This window comes from Puma concolor, chromosome B2 (genome assembly GCF_028749965.1).
Source record: "Puma concolor isolate L17-30 chromosome B2, mPumCon1.1.hap2, whole genome shotgun sequence".
In the NCBI taxonomy this organism is placed as follows: Eukaryota; Metazoa; Chordata; class Mammalia; order Carnivora; family Felidae; genus Puma; species Puma concolor.
The window spans coordinates 92,323,170-92,344,032 of NC_141671.1; the positions used below are offsets into that span (position 1 = coordinate 92,323,170).

At 33.1% G+C, this 20,863-nt stretch overlaps 1 protein-coding gene across 3 annotated transcripts in view; it reads right to left on the reverse strand.

Moving 5' to 3' along the window:
- The window catches only part of ASCC3 (activating signal cointegrator 1 complex subunit 3), a 373,037-nt gene that overhangs the window by 209,412 nt on the left and 142,762 nt on the right, over positions 1–20,863 (reverse strand). For all 3 annotated transcript variants that reach the window (XM_086707498.1, XM_025925165.2, XM_086707497.1), the window contains exons 11-13: positions 17,179–17,343; positions 5,507–5,683; positions 2,652–2,723 (exon numbers count right to left, since the gene is read on the reverse strand). In XM_086707498.1, the coding sequence (XP_086563624.1) occupies positions 2,652–2,723; positions 5,507–5,683; positions 17,179–17,343 (414 nt within the window). The remainder of the gene's footprint in view (positions 1–2,651; positions 2,724–5,506; positions 5,684–17,178; positions 17,344–20,863) is intronic.

Below are 20,863 nucleotides of genomic sequence, written 5' to 3' on the forward strand. Positions count from 1 at the left end.
AAGAACCTGATTTTAAAATGGCCTAAGACCTAAACAGATACTTCACCAAAGATACAGATGTAAAATATGTTCAACATCATTTGTCATTAAGGAAATGTAAAGTAAAACAATGAGATACTGCTACACACCTGTTAGAATGGCCAAAAAAGTGGTATCACTAAATGCTAGTGAGGCTATGGAGCAAAAGGAACTCTTATTCACTGCTGCTAGGAATGCAAAATGGTACACAATTTTGGAAGACAGTATAGAGCTTTCTTACAAAACTAAACATACTCTTACTATATGACCCAGTAATCATACTCTTTGGTGTTTACCCAAAGAAACTGTAAACTTAAGTCCACACAAAATATGTACACAGATGTTTATAGCAGCTTTATTCATAAGTGCCAAAACTTGGCAGCAATCAAGATATCATTCAGTACGTAAATAAATACATAAACAGTGGTATATCCAGAGAGTGGAGTATTATTCAGTGATTAGAAGAATAAGCTATCAAGTCATGAAAAGACATGGAGAAACCTCAAACAGATAACGTGACAAAAGCCAATCTGAAAAGGCTACAGACTGTATGATATTCTGGAAAAGGCAAAACAACAGAACGATTAAAAAGATTTAAAAGGTTAGTGGTTTCAAGGGGTAAATGGGAAGGATTGATGAATAGGCTGAACACAGAGAGTTTTCAGGGCAGTGAGATTATCCTGTATGACACTACAATGGTGGATACATGCTATTATACATTTGTCCAAACCTACAGAACAAACTTCAAGAGTGAATCCCATTCAATTTTGCCTGTGAGCCCAAAACTGCTCTAAAAAAGAATGTTACTTTTTAAAAAACTGAAAAAACATATTTACTTAACATTTTTAATATAGCATATACAAATAGATTTTATGGATTTCATAGCTACATTCCTTAGCTAACAATATAGTTTAAATTTTTTGTGATATAAAAGTTAGAAATAAATGTCCGTGGCAGTAATATCTACCTAATTACACTGAATTTATCTTGTTCTTTTACAAAGAAGGTACAGACATTGGTGATTATACAGGATATTTCTTTCTTTCAGGATTTTCACTGAAATGCTATCAAATGTTTCTCTAGATAACATTTTAGGATCATTGGACGTTCACTACAAATAAATCTTATGAAGGAATCTAGAACAGAAGTTAGAAAACAAGCCAAATGCAGTTGCTGCTTGTTTTTGTAAATAAAATTTTATTGAAACACAGCCATGCCCAATTGTTAATATACTGTCCACAACTGCTTTCATGCTACAACAGCAGGCCCACAAATAAGGCCCACAAAACCTAAAATATTTACTACATGCCCCTTTACAAAAAAAGTTTCCTGGCTCCTAAGAATAAGTAGTTGATATTTGGTAATACTTTTGATTAAAGAAAGAATATTGGTCTTTAACCTTTATTTGTACATAATAAATAATGCAACTCAAAGCAGTTTTCTAATGAAGATCAAAGAAATACACTGATATAAAATAAATGCACATAGTGATCATGACATGATGGTTAGTGAAGACGCTGCACTCACATGACTGGATATACAAGTGCACTACTAAAATGATGGAAACATGTTACTTTATTTTGTACAGCACCTCATTTTCTTCACATGTCAAATGATGATAATAGTACCTGTCTCACTGCCTGGTGAGAAGATTCAATGAAAATAAATGTAAGATAATTTTAGCAGTTTCAGACATTTAAGAATCATTAGGAAAGGTAAGTCACTAATATATAATTTAATCATGATTTCTTTTCCTTAAAAGTTATTCTTAAACCTAAGGACATTCTCTTGAGATTAGTTAGAAACCTGATACTAAAGTTGTTTCTTAAAGGGGCAAAATGCATCAAAGATGCTCACTGGGCCGTGTTCCATGCCTTCAAGTTTAATTCATCATTGATTTGTTTATATACTGAGGCTCGAAACAACATTTAGTCTGGAAAAAAAGGATTTCACTGCTCTTAAAACAAATTTAAAAACCAAAGGACCAGAAAGTATTTAATTTTATGTGTCATAAAGGCTAATAACATAGAAAAAAATTCCATAATAAAATAAAATGATCCAAAGAACCACATACAATCAAGCAATGATGAAGTTTCATGCAAGCAATTATTATCATCCCACTTTTTCTTTAATAATCTTGATTGGAGCATTTTGAACAATGGAGTTTAAAAGTAAAACTGCTTAATTTCCAAGCACAATAAAACAACATATATCATATATATTTGAATTGGTACTACTTCATGAAAACAGTAAGAATAACAGAACATTTAAAATTTTTACATTATGTAAAAAAGTACAAATTAAAAATTTTGAGGTATGAAGGAAGACTGCTTTTTTAAAAGATAAAAAAACCCCAGAAGTGTAGAGGATGAAATCCTTCTCTCTCTTATCTATTTAATGAAATAGCAAAATAATAAATAAATAAACAAATAAATAATAAAATGACCCAGCAATATTGGGATGATAATTTAGGAATATTTTATGACTTATATGGCTAACCACTCAGCTAAAAAGTTAGTAAAAAATAAAACCTCACAGTCATTATCTCACAATTCAAGAAAAATTTTAAGAGCATAAAAATTAATAATTTTAACCATTAAGTATTCTCAAAAACAGGATAAAATAAAGCGTACCTGGTGTCCAGCCTTTACTTGCTTCAAAACACTTTCATAACATACTTCATCCATGTTATTCAATTGTTGCACCTTAAGGTTTTTAAAACATGAATAATATCAAATGAAGCAATTATAAACTTTCTAACTAGCAACAAAACTGCTGATCATAAGGCATTTTTTTCCTTTCAGATTAACTAGAATGTAGAAACGACAAATGCAATATAAATACCTAGCATATAACAACCTATTAAGAAACACAACATAATTTTAAAGAACAAAGGGGCGCCTGGGTGGCTCAGTCAGTTAAGCATCCTACCTTGGCTCAGGTCATGATCTCATGGGTTGTGAGTTCGAGCCTCACATGGGACTCTTTGCTCTCAGCACAGAGCCCACTTCGGATCCTCTGTCTCCCTCTTTCTCCTCTTTTTTTGCCCCTTCCCTGCTCTCTATTCCCCTCTCTCTCAAAAATAAATAAAAAAGATTTCAAAAAATTAAAAAAAATAAAAGTACAAATAAAATACCTCATACTAGCTTTCTAAGTATGACAAGTTTTTTAAAGACAATTTTAAGGATAATATACCAGTTATAGATATTTTAGAATAATTTAAAAATTTTTGCTTTCCCCAGGAAGTCCACTTGTCAGGCTGTTTTTCTTCTGTTTCATTCTATAAACTATACAGCTTTCCTGTGTAATTCTCAAAATCACCACAACAGCACTAGTAGAATGCCATGGTATATACAGTTAGAATCAAGGGAAACATACTATTTCTGTAATACATATGGAGAGGGTTAGATATTTTTCTACAGAAACATTTTTCAGGTTAATTGGAAATTTAATATCCAATTCATGAGTTAAGAAAGGATCTCATTTTCCCTATTAATGATGAGGGAACTTCCAACCAAAAAGGTAAGATGGTTCATCCAAAGGAACAGGCATGTGATCCAACCTGCATCTCTCTACACAACATTTATTAAGAGTGTGGAAGTGATGAAAATGTCATACACATTTGGAATGACTATGATATAGATATTTTGTTTTAATAAAGTAAATGTTTTATCATTCTGTTACTCTTATGAATTGTAGTGACTAAGTAAAAGGAGATAATCACGAGATAACTTACTCCCCATTAATGATTCAAAAACAACCTCAGCTCGCAATAATTTTTTCAGTGTAGTTTGGGTTGAGTTCTGGGCAAAGCCATGATTTCAAATTAGAGGTGTCAGGCACACCATCTTCCTATATTCTTCCATAATAACTGAGTCACATCATGTGTTTCTGAATGAAACTCTGAGGAACCTACAAGTATTTCTTTTTATAAAACAATGACAAATGGATAACTGGTTAGTAAATATATTAATCAACACCCTGGGGAAATGCTTAATGATTACCAATTGTATATTTCACTGAATGTAAAAATAATACATTATAATAAAACAAAAAAATCTATAACTAATACATATAAATAATTTACTATTAACCCTATGTAAGATACGTAACAGTGTTTTTCTAATTGTGCCAGACTTCTGTCACCTGACACCATTCTTTTTATGATTTAAGATTACAATGCTAACATATGAGGGTGAAAATATGTTGAATTTAATTAGCTTTAAGTAATTTACCAATTTATATAATGGATTAAAAAAATAAGATTTAAATAGTTGAAAAGCACCTGAAAAATGTTTCTTTTCTAAATCTTTCTGTGATAACCATCTTCTGTCATTTAAATTATAAAGCTGAAAGAATAAGCTAAAGCTATAAAGGAAACAGCTCTACAGCTGCCCTAAGGATACCTTAAAATATACTAAATAATCAAATATGTATTAAGAAGTGACTGAGGGAAAAAAACAAGTAGCAATACTGAAAATCACTTGAATCAATTAATGACAAAATATGTACAATATAACTATTATTATATCTGTCTGTATGTCTGAAATGGCTCACGACAACCCTGAAGACACCTTACATTATGCACTGTACCTGAAGCATATGTATACACTGTTGTAGTGGCAGTCACTTCTGGTATTTTTTAGCTGAATATTTTATTTGTAATAGTGTAAGGTAAAATGACCCTATGTTACTAATAAAACTCTTTTTAGACAAGTAATGCAATACATTAAAGACCAGGGCTGACATACTAACACAGGATTCCATCTCATTTTATTTTATAAAGAGGTCATAAGGCCTATGAATCTTCTCTCAAACCTATTTCTTTTACAGAAAACAAAAAGTATCATTTAACACAATATTAAATGCATAAATTTTGAGCAAAGTAAAATATTCCTTCATGATACTATGAAACAGAAGTTTAAAATAAGCACCCTAATAGTGTATATGGTACACAGTAATACTATAAAACTTTTAAAAGCATTATAAAGAATCTCAGAAATGCCACCTATATATATATAATTAATATGGTAATTATAAAACATTATAAGTGAAATAGAATACCTCATTAACAGTTGCTATTAGAAATTATTTTCCAATGGCATAAAATTTATTATTTTTTTTTAGATAAGTAGCATATGAAAATTTATATTACTGGTTGAATGAGAGCCTTTTATTATTTCACACTAGCCTTATATCATTTCAAAGTAACTTTTTGAAATTTATGACCTTATATATATATAACTTGTATTATTAGCCAAGAATACAAAATATACATTGATAATGCGATACAAACTGTAAGCAACTTTTTGAAGGAGTTATATTACTACTTATAGTTGAGGAAATGTGCTTGATTTTATCTAAGATGTTTAATTTGTAATCCTACTAAAAGGGTCTTTTGGGGAAATCCCAAATAAGCATTAAACAATACATCAACAAAAACATTTTAGGAACAGAAAACTCTATTATTATTAAAAAATATATTTACCTTATTTGCACTTTTAACTCCCAGAAATGTCTGTCCAAGAGGAACTGGTCGAAAACGGCCATCAAAGTAGAAAAGTCCAATACAGGGATTAACGTGTAAAAATGTAGCAACATCAAGGTAGTTGGGTAAGGTTGCAGAGAGCCCAAGAATCCTTATCATACTCTGTGTGGATTCCACCTACATGGGTTACATTATTTAATGTATGAGTAGATTCAACCCATTTGGATTTTTCTGAGTTTGAAATAAGTTTTAATAAACAGAGAGTATGAGACATTTACAATAAAACAAGATTCCACCCCTCTTAAAAATATGTAATAACAATACATAGTTTGAAACACAGATGTCTTTATCTGAAAGATAAACAATGAAAGAAAACTGGTCTAAGCCTGCCATCAAGGATAATATAAAATATATAATAAAACAAGATCCACCCCCAAATATATAATAACAACACAATTTAAAAGACAGATAACTGTCCTTATCTGAAAGATAAACAATTAAATAAACTGGTCTAAGCCTGCCATCAAGGATAATACAAAATAATTTAAAATGTAATTTTAGATTTCCTGAACTGAACAATCTTATTAATTTTTTTTCCCTAAAAATGTAACAAAGTAAGTGACATACATGGATTAGGATTTAGTCTAAGTTTTACCAATTTATAATTTCAGGTGCTAAAAACACAAAAGTCTAAAATAATTAAGGTAAATATTTCTAGTATTTCACAAATTTAAATTTAAAATGAATGACAGAAATATTTGAAACTATGTGTATATATATAGTCATTGAAAATTTCCATGGACCTTTTAAAAAATTATTGAAGGCTCTTTTATTAAATCAGCATTTTCCTTCCCTTATTATAGATTGCTTAGTCTATAATTCTTTACCTATTATACAGTATTCCTTTTGCTGTATCATACTACCATATCAGTAAAGCATATCAGTAAAACATATCATATCAGTAAAAGTTCAGCGTATCAGTAAAATATATGACTGAGAAACTAACACACTATTCTTTCATCACAGAGGAAGTTTTCAAATTGGTTTACCAAATTATCATTACACACTTTATATTAAAATCATTTCATAATCATAACAGAAGAGAGATTGCAGGGAATAATAGCTAAAACTTGGGAAAAATAAAAACTGCTGAAAACATGAATTAAGCCACATTTTTTGTGTTCACTGCTGTAGTGTAATAGTCTCGTTTTGTTGCTGAGCACTATTGATAACTGATTTTGTTTAATAATTATCTATTAAGTTCTTAATGACAGGCACAGGGCCAACAGAACAGGAGCTTAGAGTCCATATGTAATAATGGCAAAAAACATCGTAATGTGTCCTATTAATAGTTGTAGTTTCCCAGAATGGTGAGAATAATGGGCAGGGATCACTAAATAAACTCCGGTACGTCAGGAAAGGCATACTGAGTGGGGATAATGGTTGCTGCCAATCTAAACTGAGAGGACAGCAGGCAAGCCAGAAGGAATCGGGAGTTTAGGGTACTGCATCTAGCAAGACTAGTAGCATGAACTGGAGAAAGGAGGTGACAGAAGATGTGGTTAGAAATATAGAAATAATCATGAAAGAGTTTACATGCCAAGAAGTATGTCCATTTAACTACTCATAAGCACACAACAGCGTCCAGTTCTCTCTCAGTTATGTTTTCAGGTCTAATTCATAACTTATAACACTTATAACATCCTCATCTTTTAAGTTTCTACACATTCAGTAAAAGGTCTTTATCATTTCTAGTTTTATTTATTCATTGGCTTTCTATTTGTGATTAGACTTGTTAGAGGTTGCTTTATTTAGTTTCTTTTTTTCCCAGTGGCTTTTAAAAATTTTGTTTTCCTATTTTAAAATAACTTTATTTTTCAGCTTTATTATTTTTTCCACTCGGTTTCATTAGAATATTTTGCACCAAACTAACATTTAACATTTAATAATTAACTTATTGATAGTGTCTCCATTCCTGTTTCATTTTAGATGATAAATCTTACTTTGAATAACAATTCTGGGTGCATTTGAGAAGCTTCCATTATTTTTAAAAAAGAAAAAGAAAAGAGTGCTGACCCTCTCTCTTTCCTTCTCTTCCTTCCATGATCACTTACTGACCTCTAAGTGGCTGCGGATTAATCTTTCAATTGGTTGGGTTTTAAATCTTCATTTTATCAAATATAAAAGTGTACAATGTATGCATGTATATACGTATGTATGTATGTGTATCTATCTGTACAGAATTTTATCATATAAATGTTTCTAAATGTCTACTGTATTCTGTAAAGACTATGATCTGTTCAATTTCTGCTTTGAGAAAATGTCCCATAGAGACCTGAGATTTATCTATTCATAGGTTATACAATACTGTATGTTTGATCACTTCACCACATTAATTATATTATTCAAATTCTTTACATCAGCAATACAGGATGTTAGTATTTGCCAAAAGAAAGAATCATTTTAATCACATACGAACTTCCCATTTTAAACTAGGAGGCAAAATTAATTTTCCCCTCCTAAGGGGAATTAATTTCTATCATTAGCATGATACAGTCTAGGATCATCCACACCTCAGCCCTATGGGTTCTGCAGAAATATTAGGTGGCATTCTGCTGCCCCATGTCCCTATAATAGCCCTTCTCTCTGTGTTTTCATATCCCTTCTGCTTTCATATTTTGTATTCTTGGCTTCTAAAGTCTGATTTAGAAAATGGTTTCTTACCTAAAAAAAAAAAAAAAAAAAAAATTGAAAACATCTAATGTGATTTTAAAAATTACACGATTTAGAATGAATTTGGCAGGTTAGTCAACCTATGAGAGAAAGCATATAAAAAGATTTCTAACCTTAATGTTGTATTATTATTTTTTTACCTAGAAATGTTCGCCATTCTCACTTTCTTGCTATCATCAGTAAAATAAGGGGGTTCATGAAGAGACACTGGGTAAGTATTTTAATCATTTCTTCAGTTTCCTATGCCCTTCTTTTTTTTTCAATGTTTTTTTTTAATTTTTTTTTTTATTTTTTTATTTTTGGGACAGAGAGAGACAGAGCATGAACGGGGGAGGGGCAGAGAGAGAGGGAGACACAGAATCGGAAACAGGCTCCAGGCTCTGAGCCATCAGCCCAGAGCCCGACGCGGGGCTCGAACTCACGGACCGCGAGATCGTGACCTGGCTGAAGTCGGACGCTTAACCGACTGCGCCACCCAGGCGCCCCTCCTATGTCCTTCTTATTTACAGCTAATTTGAGTCAAAACTTGCTTGCATCATAATGGTATCTTCAAGTTTACTGCCCCTAAGTGAGCAATTGCCAATGCCGGATTTCTCCTTGCACATTGCCATACAATGTACACACACTTCAGGAGAGTCCAAATGCGTGGATGCATTCCCTGACACCAATGTTTCCTACAAGCATTAAGAGAAAATGTGGTCCTGTAACTTCAAAATCCATTCTGTAAGTTTAGACAGAGGAGTTTAGAGGTTCTTTCTGGGCATATTTGAGGACTAAATAAAATACCTATAGAGATACCTATGAGATATATATGGCTCCTTAGACAGATGATTCTTACCACTTTGGTAAAAGAATAAGAACTACAACTTTCAAATTAAAGGTATTTAGTTGGATATAAAAACAACCTTCCCCCCAAAAAACTCCAGACTGAAATTATCATGAACTGAATCAATATAAACATTTGTATGGCAGAGTTACAGACTTGTTAAGGGAACAGATCCATTTGCTTCATTAAATTTATAAATCAGTGGATTCCATAAAAATTATATAATAAGCCAAATTACAGAACAAATAAAAAATAAGAAAATGAATAACTGAATTTTCAAAATATGCTTTTGCATTTAATTCAAAAAGTTTTTACCTTTAGGTGATATTATCTAGAGGACAACTCAATAAGCCCTGGAACTCATATTTTGTTAAATTACCATCCATTCACTGATTGTTAGTATTTTATAAACCTGCTTTCACAAAGAAAAGGGGGACAGGGGGCGCCTGGGTGGCGCAGTCGGTTAAGTGTCCGACTTCAGCCAGGTCACAATCTCGCGGTCCGTGAGTTCGAGCCCCGCGTCAGGCTGATGGCTCAGAGCCTGGAGCCTGTTTCCGATTCTGTGTCTCCCTCTCTCTCTGCCCCTCCTCCGTTCATGCTCTGTCTCTCTTTGTCCCAAAAATAAATAAACGTTGAAAAAAAAAAAAAAAAAACAAAGAAAAGGGGGACAAAGTATGTTCTAATTTGATATTCATTATTACTAGAAAGGATTCAAGAATAAAAGAAATCACAGCAGATAGTCAGAAAAGGGAGTAAACAAAATATTCTTTTTTACAAAGGAGCAAGGGTGGCATTTTAAGTAAAGTCAGAGAAGATTTTGTCAATCATTTCATTCGTCAGTCAACAGATTGTGTATGTAATTGTATTGGGGGGGGGGGGGCACCAGGAAATAGCCGTAAACAAAACTGTCTTTACAATCAGGAGCTGACGTTTTAGTTGAGAAGAGACAACCATAAACTCATTAACAAATTAAGGAATTTCAGGTATCGGTATCAGTAAGTGCTATGAGTAGAGTAAAACAAGGTAATAGCATAGAAGGTAGCATGGGTGGGGCCACACTTTAGGTGGGATAATGAGGAAAAACCTCGCTAAAGAAGAAATATTTGAGAGATGATCAGGGGATAAAAATCTTCAAACAGAAGAAAAAGTAAGTACAAAGACTGGGATTGGAACAAGCTGAGCAGGAAGAAGATGAATGAGAGGACAAAGTGTGGATAGAGCAGAGTTTAGAGGTCTACTGAGAACCCTCTCATGTATGACTTTGTAGGCCATAATTCACAAGCTTGATTCAATACATACAAAGTACACTTTCTACCCACAGTACTTAAAAATGCACATTGGAATTTACATTAAATTGCTATAGGAACTTTTAAACAATTAAACACTTTTAACAGTTAAATGTATCGAGTCACAAAAAACAATTATACTTTTAAACAATTAAACATTTTTAACAATTAAATGTATTAAGTCACAAAAAACTCAGTTTCAAATCAAAAAAGAATATAGGCCGCTTTCTCTGATTACAATGTAACATACTTAGAAAGATAAAACCAAGAGATGGCCAAAAACTTCTATTCACTTTGTAATTAAAATATATCATTATGATCCCATGACTGATCAACTTCATCGCAGGTTTCTAAGGAGGCTTTTGATAAGTTTGCTTAGTCTAGAAGACTCAGTGGGTATAAGCAAAGTAGTTCAATGTGAGTAATAGGAATACTTCCATAATTAGACATCCATCAACAATGGCTTAAGACTTAAACTTTCTGCAATGTGGATACCACTGAATAAGACACAGATCCACACATACAGAGACTATTTGCAAAAGCGTAAAGAGGGAGCATCAAAAAATGATAGAGATGGATAAAAATTAAAGTATAAATACATATACAATATCTTACCATGAATTTGCTTTCACTAAAAAAATCTTGTGGCTATCAGCAAAAACTAAAAACAAAGGAACCCTCTATCGGGGAAATAATGAACATCCCTATTAGTTAAGAAACCCCCTTTATATGTTGTGATGAGAATCCTTTATAGTGATTACAATGATTTTTTTAAACAAAACTCTTTATTTATTTATTCATTTTGAGAGAGAGAGAAGGAGAGAGCATACGCAGCAGGGGCAGAGAAAGAATCCTAAGCAAGTTCCCCATGCTGTCAGTGCAGAGCCCAACACTGAGCTCAATCTCAGGAACCACAGCATCATGACCTGAGCTGAAATCAAGAGTTGAGGCTTAACTAAGCTACCCAGTCAACCCTAGAACGATGATTCTAATTACGCAATAGTTCTCTGTAGTACTGAAGGTGATTTGAAAGGATATGAAAGTGATCTTTTTGTTTTGAAACCATTATAACATAAAAGTTACTGAACATATTTTTAAGGTATTTCGATGTTAAATACATGATAATCTGCAAACACCATAGACCTTTTTTTGCTAAAATTCCATTTAAAATGACTCTATTTTTTAATCTAAAAGTATGATCCTATTATTCTCAATATATATAATAAGCCTGGATGTGAAATACTTTCTTTTAAATGAGAATAACTTGGAACTTTATGTCTTAAACCAAATCTCAAAGCTCTGTAAACTACACTATGAACTATAAATTCACCTAAAAATTATTGTCGAAAACTATAAAAGTTTTAATATTTTACAGCTTATTTTTTATAATAGCCCAAAAGCTAGGCAGTAAGTTTTTAGGATGTTTTCCTTTATATAAAATCTATGTTCAGACAGTTTAGAAGACAATTAATATTAGTTCAGTGTTGTTAAATACAACGGATGTGGCCTTTCTTACACTTTCTGTTTTCTAAATTCCTCTCAATCATGTGTCTTGTGAATTTAGTCCCTAAAGCCACCACACAATTTCAGAATCCGAACACAATCTACACTGCATTAGAGCATCTTTTAATGTTGCTTCCCTTAGTTACAAATGTTGATGTGCTATGTAAAACACTGCCATCTACTGGGAACATCTGGTAATCAAAAAAAAAAAGGTACATTGATAAACAGCAACTTTGCTTTTTAATAAAAGTAGTTATGAGCTTTGTGATAGTACATTAAAAAATATGAGAAGAATCACACAGACCCTTCTATAAAGGAGATTAAAATATAGTAAAGGATACAAATGAAGACAGAATTTCTCATAACCAGTAAAACATTCTGCCTTCAGTGAGACGAGTTTCACCTCTGGAAGAGGGTCAATGGTATTGGAAAGGAAATGGGGAAAGGACACATAGTTTTGTGTGGCTGGAACCTATTGTAGCTAAGAAATATGTAGAAGTTAAAATTATACAAATAGATCACAGCTCCAATAGTCTTTAATGTCCAGATAAGGAATTTAAACATTTTTCTTTAGATACCAAACAGCAAGCCATCAAAAAGTTTATGAACATAGTAGTAATAAACCATACAATTGGAGTTTGATTATATTATGGAGATATCATGTGTAGGATGAATATATTAAATATTTAGATGTTATATATCTATACTATACAAAATATATATATTTCTATATCATATATAGATATTTCTATAACTGCGTTACATATACAATAAAAATCTATTTTATATATTTAGTTTATATAAATTTAACTTGATATAGTTTATAATATTTATGTATTATATGGAAATTTATACACTATAATTAATATTCATAAACTTAGAATTGCTTCAAAATATATATAATACATAGTATCATGTGTCTGTGTACATATATACAGAAAGCATTAGCAGGAGGCCTGCAATCCATTTGTTCCCTTAACTGGGGGTGCTCAGGAAAGAATGATGTCCTAGTCAAACACCCCTGTAAAATGCTAATGACAGACCTTCTGGTAAATGTACTAATGATATTTACTCGACCTCTAATGTTCTATAGTTACAGGCAAGTCCTTAACTTTATAATGCTTTTAGCTGATGGCCATGGTCCCTCTAGGTGGCTCAATGTAAATAAATCTAGAATGTATGGATTCATATGGCATGACTCCCCGAAAAACATCACTAAGCTATATAAGTACCATGGTATAAAATAAACACATTTCATGATTAAAATAGCTCTCTTCTGTAAATGATGCCCTTCATGCTTGAAAATCTGGGCCAGAGCCAATCCTATGCAGCAAGAAAGGACCTGGAAAGCTATGATGGCAGTTTCAGACTTCTCCATGCTTCACCTTTGTCTCACAACTACCTGTATGCTTGAAATTATCAAGTTGGATATTAGCTAAAACCTGATTTTTGTGTCTTTTTTAATATTCCATCCCTTTGTGTTTTATGCATATGTGTTTATGTGTGTGTGTATACACATATTTTTAATTTATATGGTAAAATGTGAACATGTCCCAAATAACCCTCTAGTTCCATTTCTATGATCAAATCACCTTTAAGGTTTGTAGCATATCCTTGCATGTATATTCACCCTTGTCTACCCAAACCTAAAATATAAATGTAAGCAAGAACTCTGATTACATCCATAGCACCTAGAACTATGTGGTTGGCACATGTTCACTGAATGAATGAATGAATGAGAATATAAACATATATTTTTTCTTCACATAAGTGGGATTATGCTATATGTAGAGGCCAGCTTCCTTTTTCAATAAGAACATATCTTTTAGATCCAGTTCATACAGCTCTACTTCATTTGTTTTAAAGGCTGCAAAGTAGCATTTTATAGTATCACTATAATTTATTAATTATATATATACATGTTATATATATAACATATATATATATGTTTGTGGGAACACCTGGGTGGCTCAGTCGATTGAGCATCCACTTTGACTCAGGTCATGATCTCATAGTTCATGAGTTTGAGCCCTGCTCTGGGCTCTCTGCTGCCAGTGAGGAGCCCACTTTGGAGCCTCTATCTCCCTCTCTCTCTCTGCCTCTCTCCCGTGAGCACATGCTCGGGTGTGCTCTCTCAAAAATAAACATTAAAAAAATTTATGAAAAAATACAGGTATCTGTTTGTGCTATGATTTCCACACATTAGATCCCTAGAAGTAAAATCATAGGGTTGGTTTTAGGGGGTGCTTTCAAGTTACATTCTTTTTTCAATTTTGCCAATTTGATAAAAATCTCATGTCTTTTTAAGCATCTTTTCTCTATTGCTCAGTATTTTTATTTCTATCATGAAACGCTTTTTACAAATTTCTAAAAAACTCATATATCTTACTAATTTATAATAACTATTAAATATAAAATACATTATTTTACATGCTATTGTTACTCTGTCTCACATTTTAACTTTTTGGAGATGTCTTTGTTGGTCAGAAGTTTTTTTTTTTAAATTTTTTTTTTTTCAACGTTTATTTATTTTTGGGACAGAGAGAGACAGAGCATGAACGGGGGAGGGGCAGAGAGAGAGGGAGACACAGAATCGGAAACAGGCTCCAGGCTCTGAGCCATCAGCCCAGAGCCCGACGCGGGGCTCGAACTCACGGACCGCGAGATCATGACCTGGCCGAAGTCGGACGCTTAACCGACTGCGCCACCCAGGCGCCCCGGTCAGAAGTTTTTAATATTTAGACATCCACATGTGCCACATGTTCCCTTTATAACCTTTGGAGTTTTGCATTTTGCTTAGAGCTTCTCTACCCCCAAGGTTATTTAGATATGCTGTCTTATATTTTCTTTAATGTATTGAGAGTTTTGCTTGATATAGTTAAATCATTAATCCATCTAGAATTTTATGGTGGATTTACCAGATGGAAACACACTATTTTAAAACGTTTTAAAATGCAGTATAACTTCCCATATACAGATCTAGATCAGAGCTAGTTAGCATATGAAATATAAAATAATTGATATCTAAGTAGTGATTGGGATGAGGAAGAATGTTAAGGAAGAAGGAAAACTTGAGTGTGATTCCCAGTTTGGGGCTTGAGACTGTGAAGCCATATATAAATATATAGGGAAGGGGCGCCTGGGTGGCGCAGTCGGTTAAGCGTCCGACTTCAACCAGGTCACGATCTCACGGTCCGTGAGTTCGAGCCCCGCGTCAGGCTCTGGGCTGATGGCTCAGAGCCTGGAGCCTGTTTCCGATTCTGTGTCTCCCTCTCTCTCTGCCCCTCGCCCGTTCATGCTCTGTCTCTCTCTGTCCCAAAAATAAATAAACGTTAAAAAAAAAAAAATTTAAAAAAAATATATAGGGAAGATGGCAGAGTTTCTGACATGTTTAGTAAGAGATATCCATGGGATATTAGAATAGGAACATACAACTGCATCTGGATATGGCCAGAAGTCAGAGGGTAAGATTTGGACTACATAGATTTAAGTGACAAAGGCAAAGAAGTGTTATCTTCCCAGGGTAAATATTCAGAATGAAAAAAGAAGATGGCAACTGACTGAGACTTGGAGAATGTAAACATTTCAAGGTTGAGTAAAGGAGACAGCAAGGGAGACCATTAAGAGCAGCTAAGTAGGTGGGGAAAAAAAAGTCAAGTGAAGAAAACCAGAGCAGGATCGCATCATGAAGCCAAAAGGAATGAAAATTTCAAGATTGAGAAAATAAGTTACATCAAATATAAAAAATGAGTAGTGTGAAAAGGTAAAAAAAAAAAGGAATTGGTTTGAGGACTGCCTTTAATAAATGGCAATCCTGGTAAAAACATTTTATTACCTATGTTGCAACAATAAAGAGACTACAATGGTTTGAAAGTCAAAAGAGAAACAGTGAATACAGATTAATATTTCCAGATGATAGGTGGCAAAAAGAGTTTTACTGAATAGGAGTTATTGGAGAGGGATAGGTTTGAGAAAGGTTTTTTGGTAAAAATGAGAAGGACTTTGCAGTTCTTTTAAGCTGAAGAGACAGTGTCCACTGAGAGTGAGAAATTAAAAACACAGCAAAGAAAAGGGATAACATACAGAGTAAAAGGAATGGGTCCAAGGCAAGCAGAGAAGGGGTCTCTAAGGAACAAGGGATAGAATGATGAATATGGATATGAGGGGGGAGGGCTGAGGTTTATTCTGGGTGGTGAAAGGAAAGGCAAAGGATGGGAACTGAGGGACTTTAAGCATGAAGGACTCTACTTCCGTTCAGTAAACACATTGCGCTAAGAATGAGGCACGACAGGGTAGGAGAAAATGTGGGAGAAGTCTGGTGAAGCTTGGAAATGCTCGCTTTAGGAAAACAGAAGAAAAGTGGCTCAGAAGTTCCAGGGTGATCCCAATGATGCAGGTAAATTCAGAGTCTATGAACGTAAAGTGACTCGTATACCACTATGTGATCTTCTTTGCTAGTGCTTAGCATCTGGCTAGAGGCATATATATGATTCAAATGATTCATGGATGGAATTGTGCCAGATAGTCAGGGATAAGTTAAGTAAGTTAAGGTTACTGACAAAAGAAAAATTGGTCATGGTGTCCTGGCTATTTCAGAAAGAAAATAAAACCAGGAGAATATGGATCAAAGACAATAATAAATGGAGAGTAAAGAATTAGAGTTCTTGATTATGTTGAAAAACTAGTATTCATCTATTTTCTACACATGTAAAATCTACCAACAAACATCATTTTAATACCCATGGACATTCTAAGACACTGTCTTTTCACTTAATGAAAAGAGAGGTTGACAGAAAATAATCACGAGACATTGGTAAACCAACTTTTGTTTGGACTATTTATGAATAGCCAGGAAGCTCTCAAACTAGAAATAGCGTGTACAGGTCTTTTAAAAAAAATGATGAAGATTATGCACATGAGGTGATTACATTTCATTTTATCTAGTATATAAGAAAAATTGTAAATTGTTCATATCTTTTCAGGGGGAAGAAGTGCAGACAGAAGAGAAGTGGATGAAATCACTAATATTTACCTATGTTCAATTATATCTTAATACTGCTTAGTCAATATTAGACATAGCTTTGCGACAACAGTTTAGAAATTTTCCTGTCTTTATTTTGGCTAATTTAGAGAGACTTCAATAAAATAAGACTTGGAAGGAAGAAAGAGTACTTTTAATATGAAACAAAATAGCTAAAGGTTTCTCCATATTAAATTATCTTTATTCTCATGAACAAAACATATTAATATTTTTTGAATGCTACATTTAAGCTTAAAAACTTACTCATTCCTCCAAAATAAGCTGAAAAATAACTTCCTCTTACCTGCCGTAAAGTACGTGCCACTATGCTTTCTAATACTGGTCCTCTATCTTCATGCAGCAAATGAACTTCATCAAGAATAAGGAGCTTTACAATTTGGGAAAGAGCTACGTCTCCAACACTCTTTCTTGTCACTACATCCCATTTTTCTGGTGTGGTAACAAGCATCTATAAGATAAAATGAATTTAAAAACAGAAAGTATCACATGGATGATATAAATTTCACCTGTGCCGTTCAAAAAGAAATATAATTAGCAGGCTTTATGCAGAACAAATAAAAAGTGTTCAAAATATCCTGGAATGATATCTAATTCACCGTAAACAATGTCACTTCAAGAGTGATATTTCACTCCACTTAAGTTGTGATATTAAGCAGTTATTTAAAACTCAATTGGGGCGCCTGGGTGGTGCAGTCGGTTAAGCGTCCGACTTCGGCCAGGTCACGATCTCGCGGTCCGTGAGTTCGAGCCCCGCATCAGGCTCTGGGCTGATGGCTCAGAGCCTGGAGCCTGTTTCGGATTCTGTGTCTCCCTCTCTCTCTGCCCCTCCCCCGTTCATGCTCTGTCTCTCTCTGTCCCAAAAATAAATAAATGCTGAAAAAAAAAAATTAAAAAAAAAAAACAAAAAAAAAATAAAACTCAATGAAGATAGTCTGTCAATAAATTGTTATGAAATTATGTTATAAAATACATACCTTCTTTAAAAAGCATCTTATGATATAAAAAACAAATGAGTCTATATTTTAAACTATATACACTGATGATGGCCTTTATTTGAAAAGAGACAAAGAAGTGAAACAAGTGTTAAAAGGAAATGAAAAGGAAACCAAGAATCCACTCTAGGAACAATAACCTGTCTATACCTATCCAAATTTGAAGGAAGCTTCACTACTAACACAGTTTTTAAAAAACTGCTCTTTAATATCAACTAATATATATAGTACTTTTATACCAAAAAGTAATACATATAATACATATAACTGGCACATAATGGTAACCCAAAGAGTGAGTCACTGAAGATTCTAGGGCATGCAGAGCAGGAGATATGCCTAAGGCATTCATGTGAACTTCACAGAAGCAGACCATTTAACATGAAACTGTAATTATAAATCTCTTTGTCACATACTAAATTGTTTGCGTACTCTAAACTTACCCTGTTGCAAGAAAAAGATGACAAGTTTAATAATATCTTCTACTATAGTAATACTACATTAAGAAAGAAGCCAGTATGTGGATAAATCAAAGAATACAAGATAACAAACAAAATCAAAGCTTTTCTTAGCCAATAGATCAAGATTAGAGAGACAGATGATAATCACAATTTATCTGTGCTTTGAGGGGGTTGACTAAGATAAGGGTCAGGTTATTCTGTCAACATTTTTGTTATGTTATTTCATGCCTGATTAAGTCAGCTCTGGGGACAATAACTTTTTTTTTGATTGGTGCAAATTATGTATAAATTCTTATCCACAATCTAAATTTATCAATATGACCTGTTGCATTATTAGTGATATCACTGCTTTCATTATGAAATGAACTATATCAACCACAAAGTTTAGCAGCTAAACAGAACATTAATTAACAAACTATAATGAAACAGATTAAGCAATTCATATCAAAGATATGACATACTACAAATCCAAAGCTACTTAGTTAATTTGCTAACGCTAAATGGCAATGTTGAGATCACATCAAATTCTATAGAAAAGATGTGCTGCTGGAATTAGGTATAAAAAGATGTCTAATAAATTCTGAGATCTAAAATAGGTAAAAAACATTCACTATGCATTAAAATCTATTTCAACAAATTTAAAATGAACTTCTACTTTGAATAATGATAAACTTAAAATAACCCAGGATATATTAATATAAATATACCCAGGGATCACTTACTAACAACCCTTTTCATTAAAAGTCCTGGAAAACATGCTTATTTGTTTTCAAAAACAACAATTTCCTACACTGTATATTTACTATAAAAGTATAAAATAAGTAAGCTTATTACTTGCAAGTGTTAGGAAAGATACAGGATACACTTTTTAAAATTTTATTTAAATCCAAGTTAGTTAACATACGGTGTAGTAATGGTTTCAAGAGTAGAACTTAGTGATTCATCACTTACATATAATAACACCCAGTGCTCATCCCAACTAGTGTCCTCCTTAATGCCCCTCATGCATTTAGCCCATCCCTCCATCCAACACCCCTCCAGCAACTCTCCACATATATGTTTGTTCTCCATATGTAACAGTCTTTTATGGTTTGCCTCCCTCTCTGTTTTTATCTTATTTTTCCTTCCCTTCCCCTATGTTCATCTGTTTTGTTAATATGAAGCCTGGCTACCTACCTCAACATGAACTTAGAATATTATGCTAATACTTTCTTATAATTAACTTTCAGAGATAACAATGCGGTAACAAACTGTAAAATCAAATTTTTCAGATATCAAAAAGCTATACCAAGGAAATCTTAAAATCCACTTTAGCATTTTATTATACTTTACTTTCAGCATAATGAGAAGTGGCTTCATTTAAATTACTATTCATCACTTCAGTTCCCTGAACTTAAAACGGCTAGAACATAAAGTGTCACATTTGCTTAATGAATTGGAACTCATGCAAGACATTTCCATCTGCTCTTGTATCAGGGCACGGGTTAACTGTCAGCATTTTTACTGTCAACTTAAATTTCTCTAAATACATGTACTTATTCCCTCAGAAACATAAAAAATCATTACTTGAAACTGCTCCAATTTTATCCTGTCCACTGGGAAAATGGCATAGTTGTGATGCTATATACATATTACGATCATGCCAAAAATTCAGCGTATTGAGTTAAAATGTTCATCCATTTGACAAAAGAACCGAAGGACCTAAGACTTGCCAGAACCAACTAATCTAGTAACGCACTTGAACATTAATATTATTATTTTACCTTTTAAAACACTGTGACCTAAGGGAAGTAGCTTTATCTCTTCATTTTTTCCAGCTTTGAGATATTGAGATGTAATATATGTAAATTTAAGGTGCACAGGTGATGATTTGATGCAGATACATAATTCAGAATGATTACCACAAAAAGGTTAATTAACCCTTCTATCCCCTCACACTATTACATGTGGGTGTGTTATGTGTGTGTGGTGATAACATTTAAGGTCCACTCTATAAATAAATTTCAAGTATATAACACAGTATTGCAAATTAAAACTGGCATGCTATACATTAGATTGTCAGAAGATATTCATTGTATAGCCATAAGTTTATACCCCTTGACCAATATCTACCCCACTCCCCTATCCTCCAGACCTTGGCAACCACCACTCCACTGTTTAAGTTCAGCTTTTTTATATTCCACATATAAGTGAGAACACACTTGTTTCTCTGTATTGGTTGTTCTGTCTCACTTATTTTATTTAGCATAACGTCCTCAAGTCCATCGTGTTGTTAAAAAGTCTGAGTTACCTTCCCTTTTATGGCTAAACAGTATTCTATTGTACATATACACTGCATTTTCTTTATCCATTCATCCACTGAGGGGCACTTGGGTTGTTTCTTTGTCTTGGCTATTGTTGATAATGCTGCAAAGAGCATGGGGGTATATGAGGATGAATTTTGTCAAATGATTTTTTTCTGCATCCATTAAGATGATCATATGATCATCTTTCTCTTTCATTCTACTAATATGATCCT